The sequence below is a fragment of the Nanorana parkeri genome, unplaced genomic scaffold, assembly GCF_000935625.1.
Source record: "Nanorana parkeri isolate BGI_ZX_2015 unplaced genomic scaffold, ASM93562v1 scaffold897, whole genome shotgun sequence".
Taxonomy (NCBI): domain Eukaryota; kingdom Metazoa; phylum Chordata; class Amphibia; order Anura; family Dicroglossidae; genus Nanorana; species Nanorana parkeri.
Window position 1 is genome coordinate 118,026 of NW_017307165.1, and position 16,598 is coordinate 134,623.

General features: G+C 45.2%; 1 protein-coding gene across 3 annotated transcripts in view; it reads right to left on the minus strand.

Moving 5' to 3' along the window:
- Positions 1 to 1,117: 1,117 nt before the first annotated feature.
- Positions 1,118 to 16,598, minus strand: part of TRIM46 (tripartite motif containing 46) — a 20,015-nt gene continuing 4,534 nt past the window's right edge. For 2 of the 3 annotated variants that reach the window (XM_018565873.1, XM_018565874.1), the window contains exons 3-10: positions 15,439 to 15,782; positions 15,215 to 15,358; positions 14,464 to 14,559; positions 13,648 to 13,901; positions 13,172 to 13,293; positions 7,044 to 7,343; positions 3,295 to 3,592; positions 1,118 to 2,356 (exon numbers count right to left, since the gene is read on the minus strand). In XM_018565873.1, coding sequence (XP_018421375.1) covers positions 1,978 to 2,356; positions 3,295 to 3,592; positions 7,044 to 7,343; positions 13,172 to 13,293; positions 13,648 to 13,901; positions 14,464 to 14,559; positions 15,215 to 15,358; positions 15,439 to 15,782 — 1,937 coding nt within the window. In that variant the 3' untranslated portion in view covers positions 1,118 to 1,977. The remainder of the gene's footprint in view (positions 2,357 to 3,294; positions 3,593 to 7,043; positions 7,344 to 13,171; positions 13,294 to 13,647; positions 13,902 to 14,463; positions 14,560 to 15,214; positions 15,359 to 15,438; positions 15,783 to 16,598) is intronic. The other variant, XM_018565875.1, reaches the window with a different exon arrangement.

Sequence of the window (16,598 nt, forward strand, 5' to 3'; positions counted from 1 at the left end):
CTTTACCCCTAGGCCAGCATCATGGATGGGGTCACCGGGGGAAGATAGAAGGTTGGATATTACACAGTAGCAGAGACTTGGCCGGCAGGATGAAGCTTGTATAACCGTGTGTGTGTATAACCGCAGTGCGGGAGGTTAGGTTATATAAAGGTTATTTAGGTGCCACTAAACTCCCATCCAACAGGAAACAATCAATCAAAGTTATATAGTAATCTACGACGTGATGAAACCTTACAGTGTACACGGATACATTCCAACCATGTCACATGATACAGATATATCTATGATCTATCTATCTATGTATCTATGTATCTATCTATCTATCTATTATCTATCTATCTATCATTTATCTATCTATCTATCAATCTATCTATCATTTATCTATCTATTATCTATATCTATCTATTATCTATATCTATATATATATATATAGATATAGATAATAGATAGGGAGATAGATAATATATATATATATAGATATAGATAATAGATAGGGAGATAGATAATATATATATATATATTATCTATCTCCCTATCTATTATCTATCTATCTATCTATCTATCTATCATTTATCTATCTCTCTATCTATTATCTGTCTATTTATCTATTTATCTATCTATCTATCTATCTATCTATCTATCTATCTATCTATCTATCTATCTACTATCTCTCTATCTATTATCTGTCTATTTATCTATTTATCTATCTATCTATCTATCTATCTATCTATCTATCTATCTATCTATCTATCTATCTATCTATCTATCTATCTATCATCTATCTATCATTTATCTATCTATCTATCCTCTCTCTATCTCATTTTTTTGCTGCTTTGCCTTTGTATTATGTTTTGTTTGAGGATTTGCTGCCCTCTGGTGGACATTGCGAGTCGTGTCACATGATAGTGATGACAATGATTCTGATCCCCGGTTTCATTTGTGAGCTGACCCCTTGACTGATCCTTCCATTGCTGATCCGCTGCTGCTGCAGTCTTTGTTGCTTCCCTCCCCTTGTCCCAGAACAAGCACCTCTTGAGTTGTACTGCCCCCTACAGGATGCTGGAGCCGCTTCAATCTAAATACAGAGATAGAGCAAAACAAAGAACTCGGGTGCAGATCCTCCACATTCATCTTTATTATCATCTGTTCATCTACAACACAGAGCCATCACCATCTGCAACGTACTACCTATTACTTGTGTGAATAATTTGTGATGAATGGAATGGAGCCCCGCCCCCAAAGATCTCAGCCACCTCGTACCCTCTGGGGTGGAGTTACTGGCAGCCCAGCAATGCAATGTTGGCACGCTCCTCCACCGGTGGACTCCGTGGTCGGCATGAAGGATGAAAGCAGAGATGCATGATTCATTATTCCCTCCATACACGGGAACATGCATAACGCTGAGGAGCGGCCGAGGGTGCCACAGGCGGGGCTAGTGGTCTGCATGCATGCATGTGTGTGTGTGTGAGTGAGTGTGTGGGCATGCGTGTCATGTTGATCCTGTGCCGGTCACATACACATATAAAGGGGAAGACTTTTCCCTAGAAAAAAGTTTCATCTCAACTAAAAAGTGCATACAAATAGGTGACGATGAAGGTTTGCGTTCAGACTGGGAAGGGGGCGGGGCGTAACCCTGTTACTGGGGGTCAGGGGGGGTCACAGTGGGTCCAGCCCAGATCCAGGGAGACATAAGGACAGTTAAATAAAGACACGGGCCCGGGAGGGCCGGAGAGTCAGGAGGATGAATGTACGGTTTCCCATAATGCAATGTGTCGCACATTGAACCCTTCCTAGTCCATCTGTCTTAGCTTCCTTCCGATCTTGAACACGAGACCGCAGAATGCACCCCGGTGTGTTGGCGCTCGGGCGCCCTGGCGGCCATGTCTCGCGCTATGTTTGATGGGCACAAAGGGCTGCAGGTTGCCCCCCCCAGAGGGCACTCAGTGACTTGGCCTCCCTCCACGCGAGTCTATAGAGTCACTCCGCTTTGCTGAAGCCGCTTATCGTCACCTTGCGCTCGTGTTTAATGAAGACCAGTTCCTGCAGCTGAAGGGCCCCGCCGCCAATAAAGCAGAACGCTGGGCACACGGGGCCCGAACAGTCCACACTGCCCTCCCACAGGCCACGGTGGGACACGGCGTCAAAGAAGCCCACGCGGCCTTTCTCATAGTCAAGGCAGACGCCCAGACGTGGGGGGAGGGGCATGGTGCACCCTGTGGGGTCCCGGGAGGTGGGCGGAGAGCCGTGTGGCTGAAGAATCTTGCCCATGCCAATGGTCAGGAAACAGAAGGATGGAGACACATCCATTGCGGCATCTTCTGCTCCCGAGTCGTGTCCACTGTCCGGGTCATAGCGGCTGCAGGGTGAAGAGAGAGAGAATAATGTTCAGTGTTCTCACCTATACACCTTCACACACAGGTCACCTGTACACCATGACACACGGGTCACCTATACACCATGACACACAGGTCACCTATACACCATGACACACGGGTCACCTATACACCATGACACACAGGTCACCTATACACCACGACACACAGGTCACCTATACACCATGACACACAGGTCACCTATACACCACGACAGAAGGGTCACCTATACACCATGACATGCTGGTCAATATATGGTCTATACAGATCACATGACCACACTGACTAGTACAAGCCATGAAGGTTGAGAAGATGGTCCCACTCAGGACAATGGGAGTCACCTCCTGCCAACTTCAGGGACTCCAGCTCTCAAACGGTCAGGCAGTAGGAGCCCCTCATAATGGGCACAGCAGGTGTACAGACCCAGGAACTCAGCACAGGGATGGTGGGAACCCCTCATAATGGGCACAGCAGGTGTACAGACCCAGGAACTCAGCACAGGGATGGTGGGAGCTCCTCATAATGGGCACAGCAGGTGTACAGACCCAGGAAATCAGTGCAAGGAAGGTAGGAACCCCTAATAATGGGCACAGCAGGTGTACAGACCCAGGAAATCAGTGCAAGGAAGGTAGGAACCCCTAATAATGGGCACAGCAGGTGTGCATACTTTGGTACTCAGCACAACAGTCCTCAGGATTAAGAAGAAACTATCAGGGTTTTTAACCCTCTAGAAACCCCCATACGCCAGTCCTGGGTGAAGTGCCCCTTCAAGCAGAAATATTGCCCGTGGCGGCTCATCAGATTCCTTGCCTCTCTTCCAAAAGGTGGAATCTGACTGGTTGCTATGGGAATGTTCTGCTCTCTGACCGGTCTGGCCCTTACATTGACCTTCTGACGATGGCGGCCGGTTGCGCGCTCTCACCTTGGGCTCACCACATCCTGCGGCATCTGGAACAACTCCTGCAGTTTGCTCTCCTGGCCAACGCCCACTTTCACCACGTAGGAGCTGGGGTCCACCGTGCACTCCCAGTAGTAGCGGCCCTGAGTGATGGCGACATCCCCGAGCACCAGCTCCATGGAGACGTGACAGCTGGTCATCAGGCGCTCGGCGGCGAACAGCATGGGGACCCCTGGGACGCTGCGCACCGCTCGCCGGTCCTTGCTGACCACCAGGCGGTCCCGTGGGAAGCCACAGCTGCTGTCCAGGAAGAAGTTCAGCACTGCGGAGAGAGAGAAGAGTGTTGAGAGAGAGAAGAGTGTTGAGGAGCCAGCGGCCTCCAATTCATCCTCCATTTTTGGTATATTGGTGCCCAATATAGGATGCTTTAAAGAGGACCTGTCATTACAGTTCACATCACATGAATTGGTAGAGTTCACATCAGCATTACCAAATCACATTACTATTCCGGGTAAATCCATTTCTTTCTGTTACTATAAAAAAAAAGTCTGTTGTGTCCCAACTGTTCTATTTTATTGTCACATGGTCTCTGCATTGTGGGTGTTTCACGTCATTAGCAACTGCACATAGTCTTGTTTTCCACCAGACACACCTTGTCTCGTGTCAGCAAGGCTCAACCATTGTGCAGAAGGAGGAAGCAGGAACTGAGTTTGAACATTTTTGTTCCCTCTGTGTTTCTAAAGAATTCCACTCTATAGACATCAGAGTGAGATGTATATATATCATGAACAAACATCGATAGGATTATATACTGTATACTGAGAGATCATCTGTGAGCCGGACATCAGATCCAACGTTCCCAGCACGCCGAACAACAGACCCTCGTCTACTAATCTACCTTCTCAGACGTGGACTCGTACGATGACCTATATGCAACAACAATGCTCTGTGACCTGCTGACCCCTGAAAGGGGGAGGAGCCAAATGAATGCATTTTGCTTTGCTGATATTTGGGGAAAAGCATTGGGGAAGGCAAAATTAAAGTGTGTTTTTTAATGGTTAGAGGTAGAATTAATATCATTAGGGTTAGAATTAGGTTTAGAGTTAAACCTAGGGTTAGAATTAGGGATAGCATTAGGTTCAGGTTTAGAGTTAAACCTAGAGTTCACAATAGGTTGAGTTAGGGTTATCATTAGGCTCGGAGTTAGGGTTAGAGTAAGGTCATCATTAGGGTTAGAGTTAAACCCAGGGTTAGTATTACAGTTAGCATTAGGTTTAGAGTTAGGGTTGTTATTATTAGGGTTAGAGAGAGTGAGATTTAAACCTAGGGTTAGTATTACGGTTAGCATTAGGTTCAGAGTTAGGGTTAGAGTAAGGGTAGGTTTAGAGTCAGGGTCAGAGTAAGGGTTATCATTAGGGTTAGAGTTAAACCGTTAGTATTACGGTTAGCATTAGGTTCAGAGTTAGGGTTAGAGTTAGGATTATCATTAGGGATAGCATTAGGTTCAGGTTTAGAGTTAAACCTATGGTTCACAATAGTTTGGAGTTGAGGTTATCATTAGGTTCGGAGTTAGGGTTAGAGTTAGGGTTAGAGTTAAACCCAGGGTTAGTATTACAGTTAGCATTAGGTTTAGCGTTAGGGTTAGAGTAAGGGTAGGTTTAGAGTTATGGTTAGAGTAGGGTATCATTAGGGTTAGAGTCAAACCTAGGGTTAGTATTAGGGTTAGCATTAGGTTCAGAGTTAAGGTTAGAGTTAGGATTATCATTAGGGTTAGAATTAAGTTTTTAGGTAAACCTAGGGATGGTATTAAGGTTAGCATTAGGTTTAGAGTTAGGGTTATCATTAGGGTTAGAGTTAAGGTTTTAGGTAAACCTAGGGTTAGTATTAGTGGTAGAATTAGGCTCAAAGTTAGGTTATCATTAGGGTTGGAGTTATAACTAGGGTTTGTTTAGGGTTAGCAATAGGTTCCGAGTTAAGATTAGAGTTAGGATTATCATTAGGGTTAGAGTTAAACCTAGGGTTAGTATTAGAGTTAGCATTAGGTTCAGAGTTAGGGGTAGCGTTAGGATTATCATTAGGGTTAGGGTTAAACCTAGGGTTAGTAATAGGTTTAGAGTTAGGGTTATCAGTAGGGTTAGAGTTAGAGTAAGCATGAAGGATATGGGTAACATTAGCATTAGGGTTAGATGTAGCAATATGAATTAGGAGTAGCAATAGGAGTAGTATTAATGTTAGTATTAGCATTAGGGCGTATCATTAGAGTATGAGTTAGCTTCAGCATTTGTGTTAAGATTAAGTTTAGTATTAAGGTTATTATTAGGTTTAAGAGTAGCAATAGAGTATGAGTTAGGTTTAGTATAAGTGTTAGGATTTGTGTTAGTATTAAGGTTATGAGTAGCATTAGGATTGAGTACTTCTAGGGTTAGGATTAATGTTAGAGTTAACATTAGGGTTAGGGGAAGCATTGGGGTTTAGGTTAGGAGTAGCATTAGGGATAAGATTAGAATTAGGGATAGGAGAAGCATTAAGGTTAGGAGAAGTGTTATGGTTATCAGTATCATTAGAATTAAAAGTGGCATCAGGGTTAGGGTAAGCATTAGGGTTGGATTTAGGGTTAGGGGTAGCATTAGGGTTGAATTTAGGGTTAGGGGTAGCATTAGGGTTTAGGTTGGGAGTAGCATTAGGGATAGGTGTAGAATTAGGGATAGGAGAAGCATTAAGGTTAGAAGAAGTGTTATGGTTATCGGTATCATTAGAATTAAAAGTGGCATCAGGGTTAGGGTAAGCATTAGGGTTGGATTTAGGGTTAGGGGTAGCATTAGGGTTTAGGTTAGGTGTAGAATTAGGGATAGGAGAAGCATTAAGGTTAGGAGAAGTGTTATGGTTATCAGTATCATTAGAAGTGGCATCAGGGTTAGGGTAAGCATTAGGGTTGGATTTAGGGTTAGGGGTAGCATTAGGCTGAGAAGTAGCATTAAGTTTAGGAGAAGAGTTGATTAGCTGTAGGGTCATTAGTACTGTTAGGGTTAGGAGTAATGTTAGAGTTAGGATTAGTGTTAGAGTAAGGAGCAGCATTAGAGTCTGAATTAGGGTTAGCTTTAGGTTAGGCCTATTCCTAAGGTTAGGAGTAGCTTTAGTATTAACATTAGTGTTAAGAGTAGTTTTAGGGTTAGGGTTTGAGTTAGGGTTAACATTAGGGTTAGGAGTAGTATTATGGCTAGCTGTAGTTTTAGCATTAGGGTTAGTAGTAGTGTGAGGGTTAAGATTAGTGTCAAGGTTAGCTGCAGCATTAGGGTTAGGGTTCGGTTAGGATTAGGGTTAGCTGCAGCATTAGGGTTAAGGTTCGGTTAGGATTAGGGTTAGCTGCAGCATTAGGGTTAGGGTTTGGTTAGGGTTAGGATTAGCTGCAGCATTAGGGTTAGGGTTTGGTTAGGATAAGATGCAGGGTTAGGGTTAGCTGCAGCATTAGGGTTAGGGTTCGGTTAGGGTTAGCTGCAGCATTAGTGTTAGGGTTTGGATTAGCTGCAGCATTAGGGTTAGGGTTCAGTTAGGACTAAGCGGTTTATGTGTTTTCCTCTAGTGACTGCTGTGTCTAGAGCACAGAGATGGTGCAGTACCAGCAGTACTCCAGGTCATAATTAATATGATTCTCCTTGCTGACTGTGGCAACAATGGCCGTCATGTTGGTCCCCTAACTCTTCAGAGGATGCTGATTGGTAGAAATCATACTATAGCAGACAATGAGAAGATGAGCCAGAGTATAGAATGTGTACCTTGTGCAGGCGGAGTGTGCAGGTAGATGTCTTCGCTGTATTCCCCATATCCGGCCTTATTGTAGCCTCGTACTCTGAGCACATACACGCTGTCAATGTCGGGGCCTTCTAAGATGGTGCTCAGACCCCATATCTCCTCCCGCCGTTGCCACAGCTTGAGGGTCTTGTGTTTTGGGTCTGTTTTACGATATTCCACTGTGTAGTGCCAGGCCGGGGCTGAGTCCTGGGGGAGACGCCAGCTCAGGTAGATCTGGTCATAGGCGTACGTACGCTGGGTGTCGATGACAGGAGCATCTGGAGCTAAGGTGAGAGGAAGGACAACACAAGAGTAAGAGACAAAAGATGGGGAGAGGTGGGGCGAGCAAAGTGGGAAGACAGGGAGCAATCCATGCTGAGAGAGGGAAAGAGAGAGACCTCGTTACTGCAGATCCCAGATCAGATAACGAGCAGAAGGATGCAGGCAGAAAGTCAGTCCAAGGAGCCTGGAGAGTCAATTGGGAAGCCGGGGTGATATGGGAGATGAGGAGAGAAAGATGCAGGAGACAAGGAGTGGGGAAAAGAAAGAATTGAGGGCAGGGTTCTGGAGAAGAGTCGAGGAGAACACAAGAGATGAGCAGGAGATGAGAAGAGGAGGACACAGGAGATAAGCCAAGGGGGACATTGGAGACGAGACAAAGGGGACATAAGGGATGTGGTGAGCGGAACACAGGAGATGAAGAGAGAGGAGAGCACAAGAGATGAGGAGAGGGGGGGTCAGGAGATGAGAAGAGGAGGACACAGGAGATAAGCCAAGAGAGACCCAGGAGATGAGGTGAGCAGGGCAGAGTTGATGAAGAGAGAGGAGAACACAGGATAGGAGGAGGAAGACCCAGGAGATGAGAAGAGGACATATAAGATTAGATGAGGGGGCATAAGGGATGAGGTGAGCAGAACACAGGACCTGAAGAGAGGAGAACACAAAAGATGATCAGGAGATGAGAAGAGCAGGACACGCGAGATAAGCCAAGGGGAACATTGGAGATGAGACAAGGAGGACATAAGGGATGAAGTGAGCGGAACACAGGAGATGAAGAGAGAGGAGAACACAAAAGATGAGCAGATGGGGTCAGGAGATGAGAAGAGGAGGACACAGGAGATAAGCCAAGGGAGACTTAGGCGATGAGGTTAGGGGGGCAAAGTTGATGAAGAGAAAGAGGACACAGGATATGAGGAGGAGAACCCAGGAGATGAGGAGAGGAGGCCACGGGAGATGAGAAGAACAGATATGGATGTAGCGAGAGAACAGGAACTGTAAAAAAGGAGCAAAGGATGGTAGAAGTGATATAAAAATAAAAGCTGGAAGACAGAAGATGGAGATGGAGGCTACTGGATGAAGATGAAGTTGGAGGACAGAAGATGAAGATAACACAGAGATGATGAAGATGAGGGAATGGAGATTTACAGCGCTGTCAGAAAAAGAGTTTACAGGAAGAAGTTGGAGGACAAAGGATGGAGATGGAAGATGGTGAATAAAGAAGTAGGAAAGAACATGGAGATGGAGGAGAGAGGAAACAGATGAAAGAGAGAAGATGGAGAATAGAGGATAAAGATGGAGGAGAGAGAACGGTAATGGAGGACAAAGAATGGAGATGGAGGAGAGAGGATGAAGATGGGGAAAGAGGATGAAAATTGGGAAGAGAGAAAATAGATGGAGGATGGATCGTTGGGAAAGGTTAAAATTATCCTAAACACAGAAGAAGATAAAAGTAAGTCAGAGTGAAGGCACTCTTGGAACAGGAGGGTGGAGTTCCCCCTTAGCAGTGGGTAGGGACAGGGAGGGAGGAGAAAGGGAGGTTAGAGTCTCTAATGAGGAGACCGGATGAATAACTTGCCTCTTCTGTCTCCCGGACTGCAGGTCACACTGAAAGGCCTACAAACAGAGAGAGGGACATGTAGGTCTGAAATGGACCATGTCTGGGCCAATGGGAGCCCATGCAGGGGACAACGGGACTTCCAGTCTGCACTTCAAAATCTTAGAGGACGCCATACTGTGAACGCAGCACGTCTTTAGGAGTCATAGCAATGTATATTTTAAAGGACCACTCCACCATAGACCAATAACCCACCAGCATCTTCTCTCTCTCAGGGATTTTGGTCTCCTGTCAGTACTAGGGTCACCAGACTCTCTGTGCTGGATCTTCCAGGCCAGTGAGACTTTATGATGGGTGGAAGCAGAAACTCAACATGGCTGATATCTCACTTTTTGGTGGAGTGACCTTTTAATGTACGACATACATTATAGAATGCATAAAGCACAATCTGACCCTATCAGGCTGAAGCTCCCTACTCAACCATAGAGAATCCTTTATATCCCTTGTAACATTGTGTACAGCTTTGTTCCTTCATAGAAAATGCAATATATTCACAAATCTCCCTTCTGCGTCTCTTCATAATAAAACCCGGCGTCTGCGACTCTCTCATATCTGACGATCTAGTTCTGTTCTGCTTCATCTCTCTTGTGGATCTCTTGGATATTCTCACTATTGTGAACCCAGAATTTAATATCCGGAGGTGATTCTAAGGATTCTATTTATACACAATTTGCAGAGCTCTGTGAATCTCGGGGAATGTTTGTTCTGTGCTAATAGAGGCAAACGCGAGCGTTCTTCATATGTATTCTATTCGGACAATACCACATTATGGCCACTAAATGGCACAGAGGAGCATAGGAAAGAAATATGAATTTTGTGTGCTTCTCAGCGCCATCTAGTGGCCATAAATATTTTCTATGCTCCTCAGCTCCATCTAGTGGCCATAAATATTTTCTATGCTCCTTAGCTCCATCTAGTGGCCATAAATATTTTCTATGCTCCTTAGCTCTATCTAGTGGCCATAAATATTTCCTATGCTCCTCAGCTCCATCTAGTGGCCATAAATATTTCCTATGCTCCTCAGGTCTATCTAGTGGCCATAAATATTTCCTATGCTCCTCAGCGCCATCTAGTGGTCATAAATATTTTCTATACTCCTCAGCTCTATCTAGTGGCCATAAATATTTCCTGTGCTCCTCAGCGCCATCTAGTGGGCATAAATATTTTCTATGCTCCTCAGCTCCATCTAGTGGCCATAAATATTTTCTATGCTCCTCAGCTCCATCTAGTGGCCATAAATATTTCCTATGCTCCTCACCGCCATAAATATTTCCTATGCTCCTCACCGCCATCTAGTGACCATAAATATTTCCTATGCTCCCCACCGCCATCTAGAGGCCATAAATATTTCCTATGCTTCTCAGCTCTATCTAGTGGCCATAAATATTTATTTCCTTTGCTCATCAGCTCTATCTAGTGGCCATAAATATGTCCTATGCTCCTCAGCGCCATCTAGCGGCCACAAATATCTCCTATGCTCCTCAGCACCATCTAGCGGCCATAACTATTTCCTATGCTCCTCAGCGCCATCTAGTGGCCATACATATTTATTTCCTTTGCTCATCAGCTCCATCTAGTGGCCATAAATATTTCCTATGCTCCTCAGCTCCATCTAGTGGCCATAAATATGAATTTCCTATGCTCCTCAGCTCTATCTAGTGGCCATAAATATGAATTTCCTATGCTCATCAGCGCCATCTAGTGGCCATAAATATGAATTTCCTGTGCTCCTCAGCTCCATCTAGTGGTATCTTATTACATTACATTTGACCTGAAATGAAAATATACTAAGAACGTTCATTGTTGCCTCTATTGGAGATCATCTCCAATGGAAGGTCAGAACAACTAACAAGGAAAACCTAATCAAAGGGCATTATAAATATAAAATAATAGATTTTGCTGATCAATCCCAAATATGGTGCAGAGGAGGCGGGGAAATCAGTTGTGAGTGGAGGAAATATGATTTAACCTTCAGTACAGGAAGGAGTGTTCTATGGTACAAGGTGTAGGAAGGGGTCATTACAGTCAGAGCAGAAGGAGGGGCTCTTTATATTACGTGAAGAGAAGTTGTGATATAATGTACGGCATACGGCTGATTTATAAGTCTTCCACTCAGCTGGGTGAATACGGTTCATACGGCACTACCACTACTAGAGGGCGCTGAGGAGCACAGGACATCCTATGCTCCTCAGGGCCATCTAATGGCGGTAGTGCCGTATGAACCGCATTCACCCAGCATAGGAAATCCTATGTTCCTCAGGGCCAGCAAGTGGCGGTAGTGCCGTATGAACTGCATTCACCCAGCATAGGAAATCCTGTACTGCTGAGTGCCATCTAGTGGCGGTGGTGAAGCTCTCAAAGTAACTCACAGTAAGTGCACTGAAGGCATGCTAAAGTGGCTTCACAGGCAATAGTAATGTATGTCATTTTAGCATGCAGCGGATGGGTGGAGTTCAGAATTACCTCTGACAAAGTTGAGCTCGGTCAGAAACTTCAGCTCTCTACTGACGTCCAGCTTGAATTGCGGCAGAGGGACGCACGCCGCCGAGCGGAAGGTCTGAATAGAGTCGATGGCTCGGATGATCCTGAGGAATGAGAAGGCGACATTAGACAAGAAGTAACAGGAAGTCTAACGCTCACCATACATGTTACAATCTGATTGTGCAATCTACTTCTGATCTACCAAAACGTATGTAGTGCAAGCGTCTGCCTGATTGGATAGATGAGGTTGGCCCTCATATTACATCATTTTGGTAAATCTGAAGTTGATTGTACAGAGATTTCATCTCTTTTTGGATCCCCCAAATGTTTATGTGCTTTAGCAGCTGCCGCCTGGCATTGAGCGTCACTGCGGCGTATATTGCCAACCGACCTTCCTGAGAAATGAGACTGACAAATCTGCAATGTGTTGGCGCCCCCTGGTGGGTGTCGGTTCTTACCGCTCGTGCAGCTGTTTTGCCGCCAGGACAAAGCACGGCTGTTCCGTCTCCTTCAGCACCTCCTGAGTGTAAACCGCCATAAATATTTCCTATGCTCCTCACCGCCATCTAGTGACCATAAATATTTCCTATGCTCCCCACCGCCATCTAGAGGCCATAAATATTTCCTATGCTTCTCAGCTCTATCTAGTGGCCATAAATATTTATTTCCTTTGCTCATCAGCTCTATCTAGTGGCCATAAATATGTCCTATGCTCCTCAGCGCCATCTAGCGGCCACAAATATCTCCTATGCTCCTCAGCACCATCTAGCGGCCATAACTATTTCCTATGCTCCTCAGCGCCATCTAGTGGCCATACATATTTATTTCCTTTGCTCATCAGCTCCATCTAGTGGCCATAAATATTTCCTATGCTCCTCAGCTCCATCTAGTGGCCATAAATATGAATTTCCTATGCTCCTCAGCTCTATCTAGTGGCCATAAATATGAATTTCCTATGCTCATCAGCGCCATCTAGTGGCCATAAATATGAATTTCCTGTGCTCCTCAGCTCCATCTAGTGGTATCTTATTACATTACATTTGACCTGAAATGAAAATATACTAAGAACGTTCATTGTTGCCTCTATTGGAGATCATCTCCAATGGAAGGTCAGAACAACTAACAAGGAAAACCTAATCAAAGGGCATTATAAATATAAAATAATAGATTTTGCTGATCAATCCCAAATATGGTGCAGAGGAGGCGGGGAAATCAGTTGTGAGTGGAGGAAATATGATTTAACCTTCAGTACAGGAAGGAGTGTTCTATGGTACAAGGTGTAGGAAGGGGTCATTACAGTCAGAGCAGAAGGAGGGGCTCTTTATATTACGTGAAGAGAAGTTGTGATATAATGTACGGCATACGGCTGATTTATAAGTCTTCCACTCAGCTGGGTGAATACGGTTCATACGGCACTACCACTACTAGAGGGCGCTGAGGAGCACAGGACATCCTATGCTCCTCAGGGCCATCTAATGGCGGTAGTGCCGTATGAACCGCATTCACCCAGCATAGGAAATCCTATGTTCCTCAGGGCCAGCAAGTGGCGGTAGTGCCGTATGAACTGCATTCACCCAGCATAGGAAATCCTGTACTGCTGAGTGCCATCTAGTGGCGGTGGTGAAGCTCTCAAAGTAACTCACAGTAAGTGCACTGAAGGCATGCTAAAGTGGCTTCACAGGCAATAGTAATGTATGTCATTTTAGCATGCAGCGGATGGGTGGAGTTCAGAATTACCTCTGACAAAGTTGAGCTCGGTCAGAAACTTCAGCTCTCTACTGACGTCCAGCTTGAATTGCGGCAGAGGGACGCACGCCGCCGAGCGGAAGGTCTGAATAGAGTCGATGGCTCGGATGATCCTGAGGAATGAGAAGGCGACATTAGACAAGAAGTAACAGGAAGTCTAACGCTCACCATACATGTTACAATCTGATTGTGCAATCTACTTCTGATCTACCAAAACGTATGTAGTGCAAGCGTCTGCCTGATTGGATAGATGAGGTTGGCCCTCATATTACATCATTTTGGTAAATCTGAAGTTGATTGTACAGAGATTTCATCTCTTTTTGGATCCCCCAAATGTTTATGTGCTTTAGCAGCTGCCGCCTGGCATTGAGCGTCACTGCGGCGTATATTGCCAACCGACCTTCCTGAGAAATGAGACTGACAAATCTGCAATGTGTTGGCGCCCCCTGGTGGGTGTCGGTTCTTACCGCTCGTGCAGCTGTTTTGCCGCCAGGACAAAGCACGGCTGTTCCGTCTCCTTCAGCACCTCCTGAGTGTAGCATACCAGCCCCGAATTCTCCAGCAAGGTTTGCCGCTCCCACACCTGGGCTTCCAGGATACAACGCCGCTCACGCTGGCGGTCCGCTATGTCCCGGGTGAGCGCGGCCTGCCTATCGTCCAGTGCAGAGCGCAGCGCTGCGATCAGCTGCAGGGCTTCTTCCTGTGCCTTCCCTCCATTCATCTGTAAGGGGAGATATGGTCAGTTATTGGGCAATTGTGGGATCATTAATGGGTAATTTGGGGGTAATTATTGGACAATTGTGGGGTAAATATTGAACAATTTTAGTGTAATTATGGGGTAAATATTGGGCAATTATTGGGCAATTGTGAGGTAATTGTGGGGTAAATATTGGGTAATTATGTGGTAATTATTGGGCAATTGTAGGGTAATTATTGGGCAATTCTAAGGTAATTATTGGGCAATTCTAAGGTAATTGTGGGGTAAATATTGGGCAATTGTAGGGTAATTATTGGGCAATTCTAAGGTAATTATTGGGCAATTCTAAGGTAATTGTGGGGTAATTATTGGGCAATTCTAAGGTAATATTTGGGCAATTGTGAGGTAACTGTGGAGTAAATATTGGGCAATTGTGGGGTGGTTATTGAGCAATTAATTAAGGTGTGTAATGAAAACAGATTTTATTTCATGTGATATGGGGGGGGGGCATTGGGTGTTTTGGGGATCAGAATACAGAGAACGCCCAATAGGAGGTTTGTGTTTTATTAACCCCTTCAGTACTCACTTCAGTCTGTTTGATACTCTCCTCCAATTCGTTTATCTGTCCCTGGACGGTGTGCTGACTCCCCAGGATGTAGGCCAAACTCTTACTCAGCTTTTCCTGGAGCAGAAGACACACAATGTAGCTGGTCGGCGCGTGTATTGTATGACATCATAATACAATATAATCCAACGTCATATAACAATCTTATCGGAGGCTCCGTAATATCATATATTGTATCGCATCGTATCACCCCCAAACACAACACACACAGAGTCTCCTTATATATCATATTATATTACATCCTGACACACAACTTACAATGTATCCGGTCCTTTTATATTGTATTCATTGTATCATATTATAAGAAAATGTAATGAAAAAGGCTGATGATATAATATGATATAAAATAACAAAAATAGAATAAAATACACTGCAATATAATATATTGATTTGCATCCTATCAACCTGAAACACACAACACACACAGACCGTGTTTATATATCATATTACCGGTATATACATTTTGTTATATTACATCATAATATTTAATATCCTGAAACTGCGAATAATATATCTGTTCATTTTATATTGTGTTATATTCTTATTACTTTATGATAAACGCTGACCTAATATTTTGTTTTGTATGGTCTTATATTATATTATATTATCCTAGAACACAATTCAATTATAATGAATACACTCTATTTATTATTAGATGAATATATATTATTCTTGGTCATGTGACTGAACACAGCCGCGGCAGCCGTCTTACCCTTAGGGCCTGGTAGGCGCTGATGATTGGCATGATTTTGTGGCCGCTGTGTGTGCGGCGCACTCTGCAGATTTGGCACACCAGGCGCTGGCAGGTCTTGCAGTACAGGTGGACCTCCTCCTTGTGGTCGGGGCAGGTCAGACCCTACAAGACAAGAGGGAGTCAGAGGCGCTCTATGTACCAGACGTTGGCCTGACATTATGGCGCCAACCTCCCGGTCTCACCTTAGGTTTGAAGCTCAGGGTCGGCGGCGTGGGCTCGTGTTGGGCCTTCTGGGTGCCCCATGGGTGGTAGAGCTTGAAGCACTCATTGCAGAAGCTTGCCCGGCACTCGGTGCAGCCCTTGCTGGCCTCCTGCTGGGGGGGTTTACAGAACTGGCACATGATGGCCGTGCTGATGTTGACCGTCTGCCGGTAGCGCTCCACCACCCGCTCCAGGGTCAGGTTCCGGAACAGGTTGCCCAGACCCCGCTCCCCGAGGTCCACGTCATGCTGGCAGGACGGGCATGGGAAGAGGACCATCTGCGGGTGGGCAGGACCGCGTTTCCTACCAGGATAGGTGCCAAATCCTGCCGGGGAGAGGAGAGTTCACCATTGATTAATGATTATTGATCTTCTACTGCCAATACATGAGCAGATTAAGTAACAGATCGGAGGTTTCCAGGGATAGACCGAGCGCCCATGATGATAGGAACCTATGCGGGGGCATCCCCAAGAGCCCAATTTTCCTTCCTAACCATTGGATATCTAAACAGCTATCTGCTCAATAACACATAGATAGCTGAATTGGCCAACATGTATGTACCCTAATACCAGACTCTCAGGGACCCACCATTTCTCTACCTCATTTCCCTCATTGACCCCCCCATATCTCCTCATTCCCCCCCAGTGTGTCCCCTTACATAATTCTCATCAGTGATCCCCCATATCTCTCCCTCATTCTTCTCAGTGACCCCCATATCTCCTCATAATTCTCATCAGAGACCCCCCCATATCTTCTCCTCAGTGACCCCTTATACAGGGTCGGCCTTAGGGGTGTGCGAGCCGTGCGGCCGCACAGGGCGCCATGGCAACAAGGGCACCGTGCGGCCGTCACAGCTCAGAGGGATCGGCATGACAACCTGAAACTTTATTTTTATAGACTCTATTTTAGTCTGACATTTATTGTTTACCTTCTGTTGTTTTATTGGTTAAGAATACTTATATTGTGCCGACAAGTTTAATACCTTTGAATAAAAGTTTTATTTTTATCATGCTTTTTAATATGTTTCTTTGCGGCTTAACAAAATAGGAGTCTTTAATTGGTGCGGATATTGGGGGAAATGGGTGTGGTTACGGGGGGGTGGCCACTAAAGGGTGTGGCCACTGAGGGGCGCTGTAAAGCT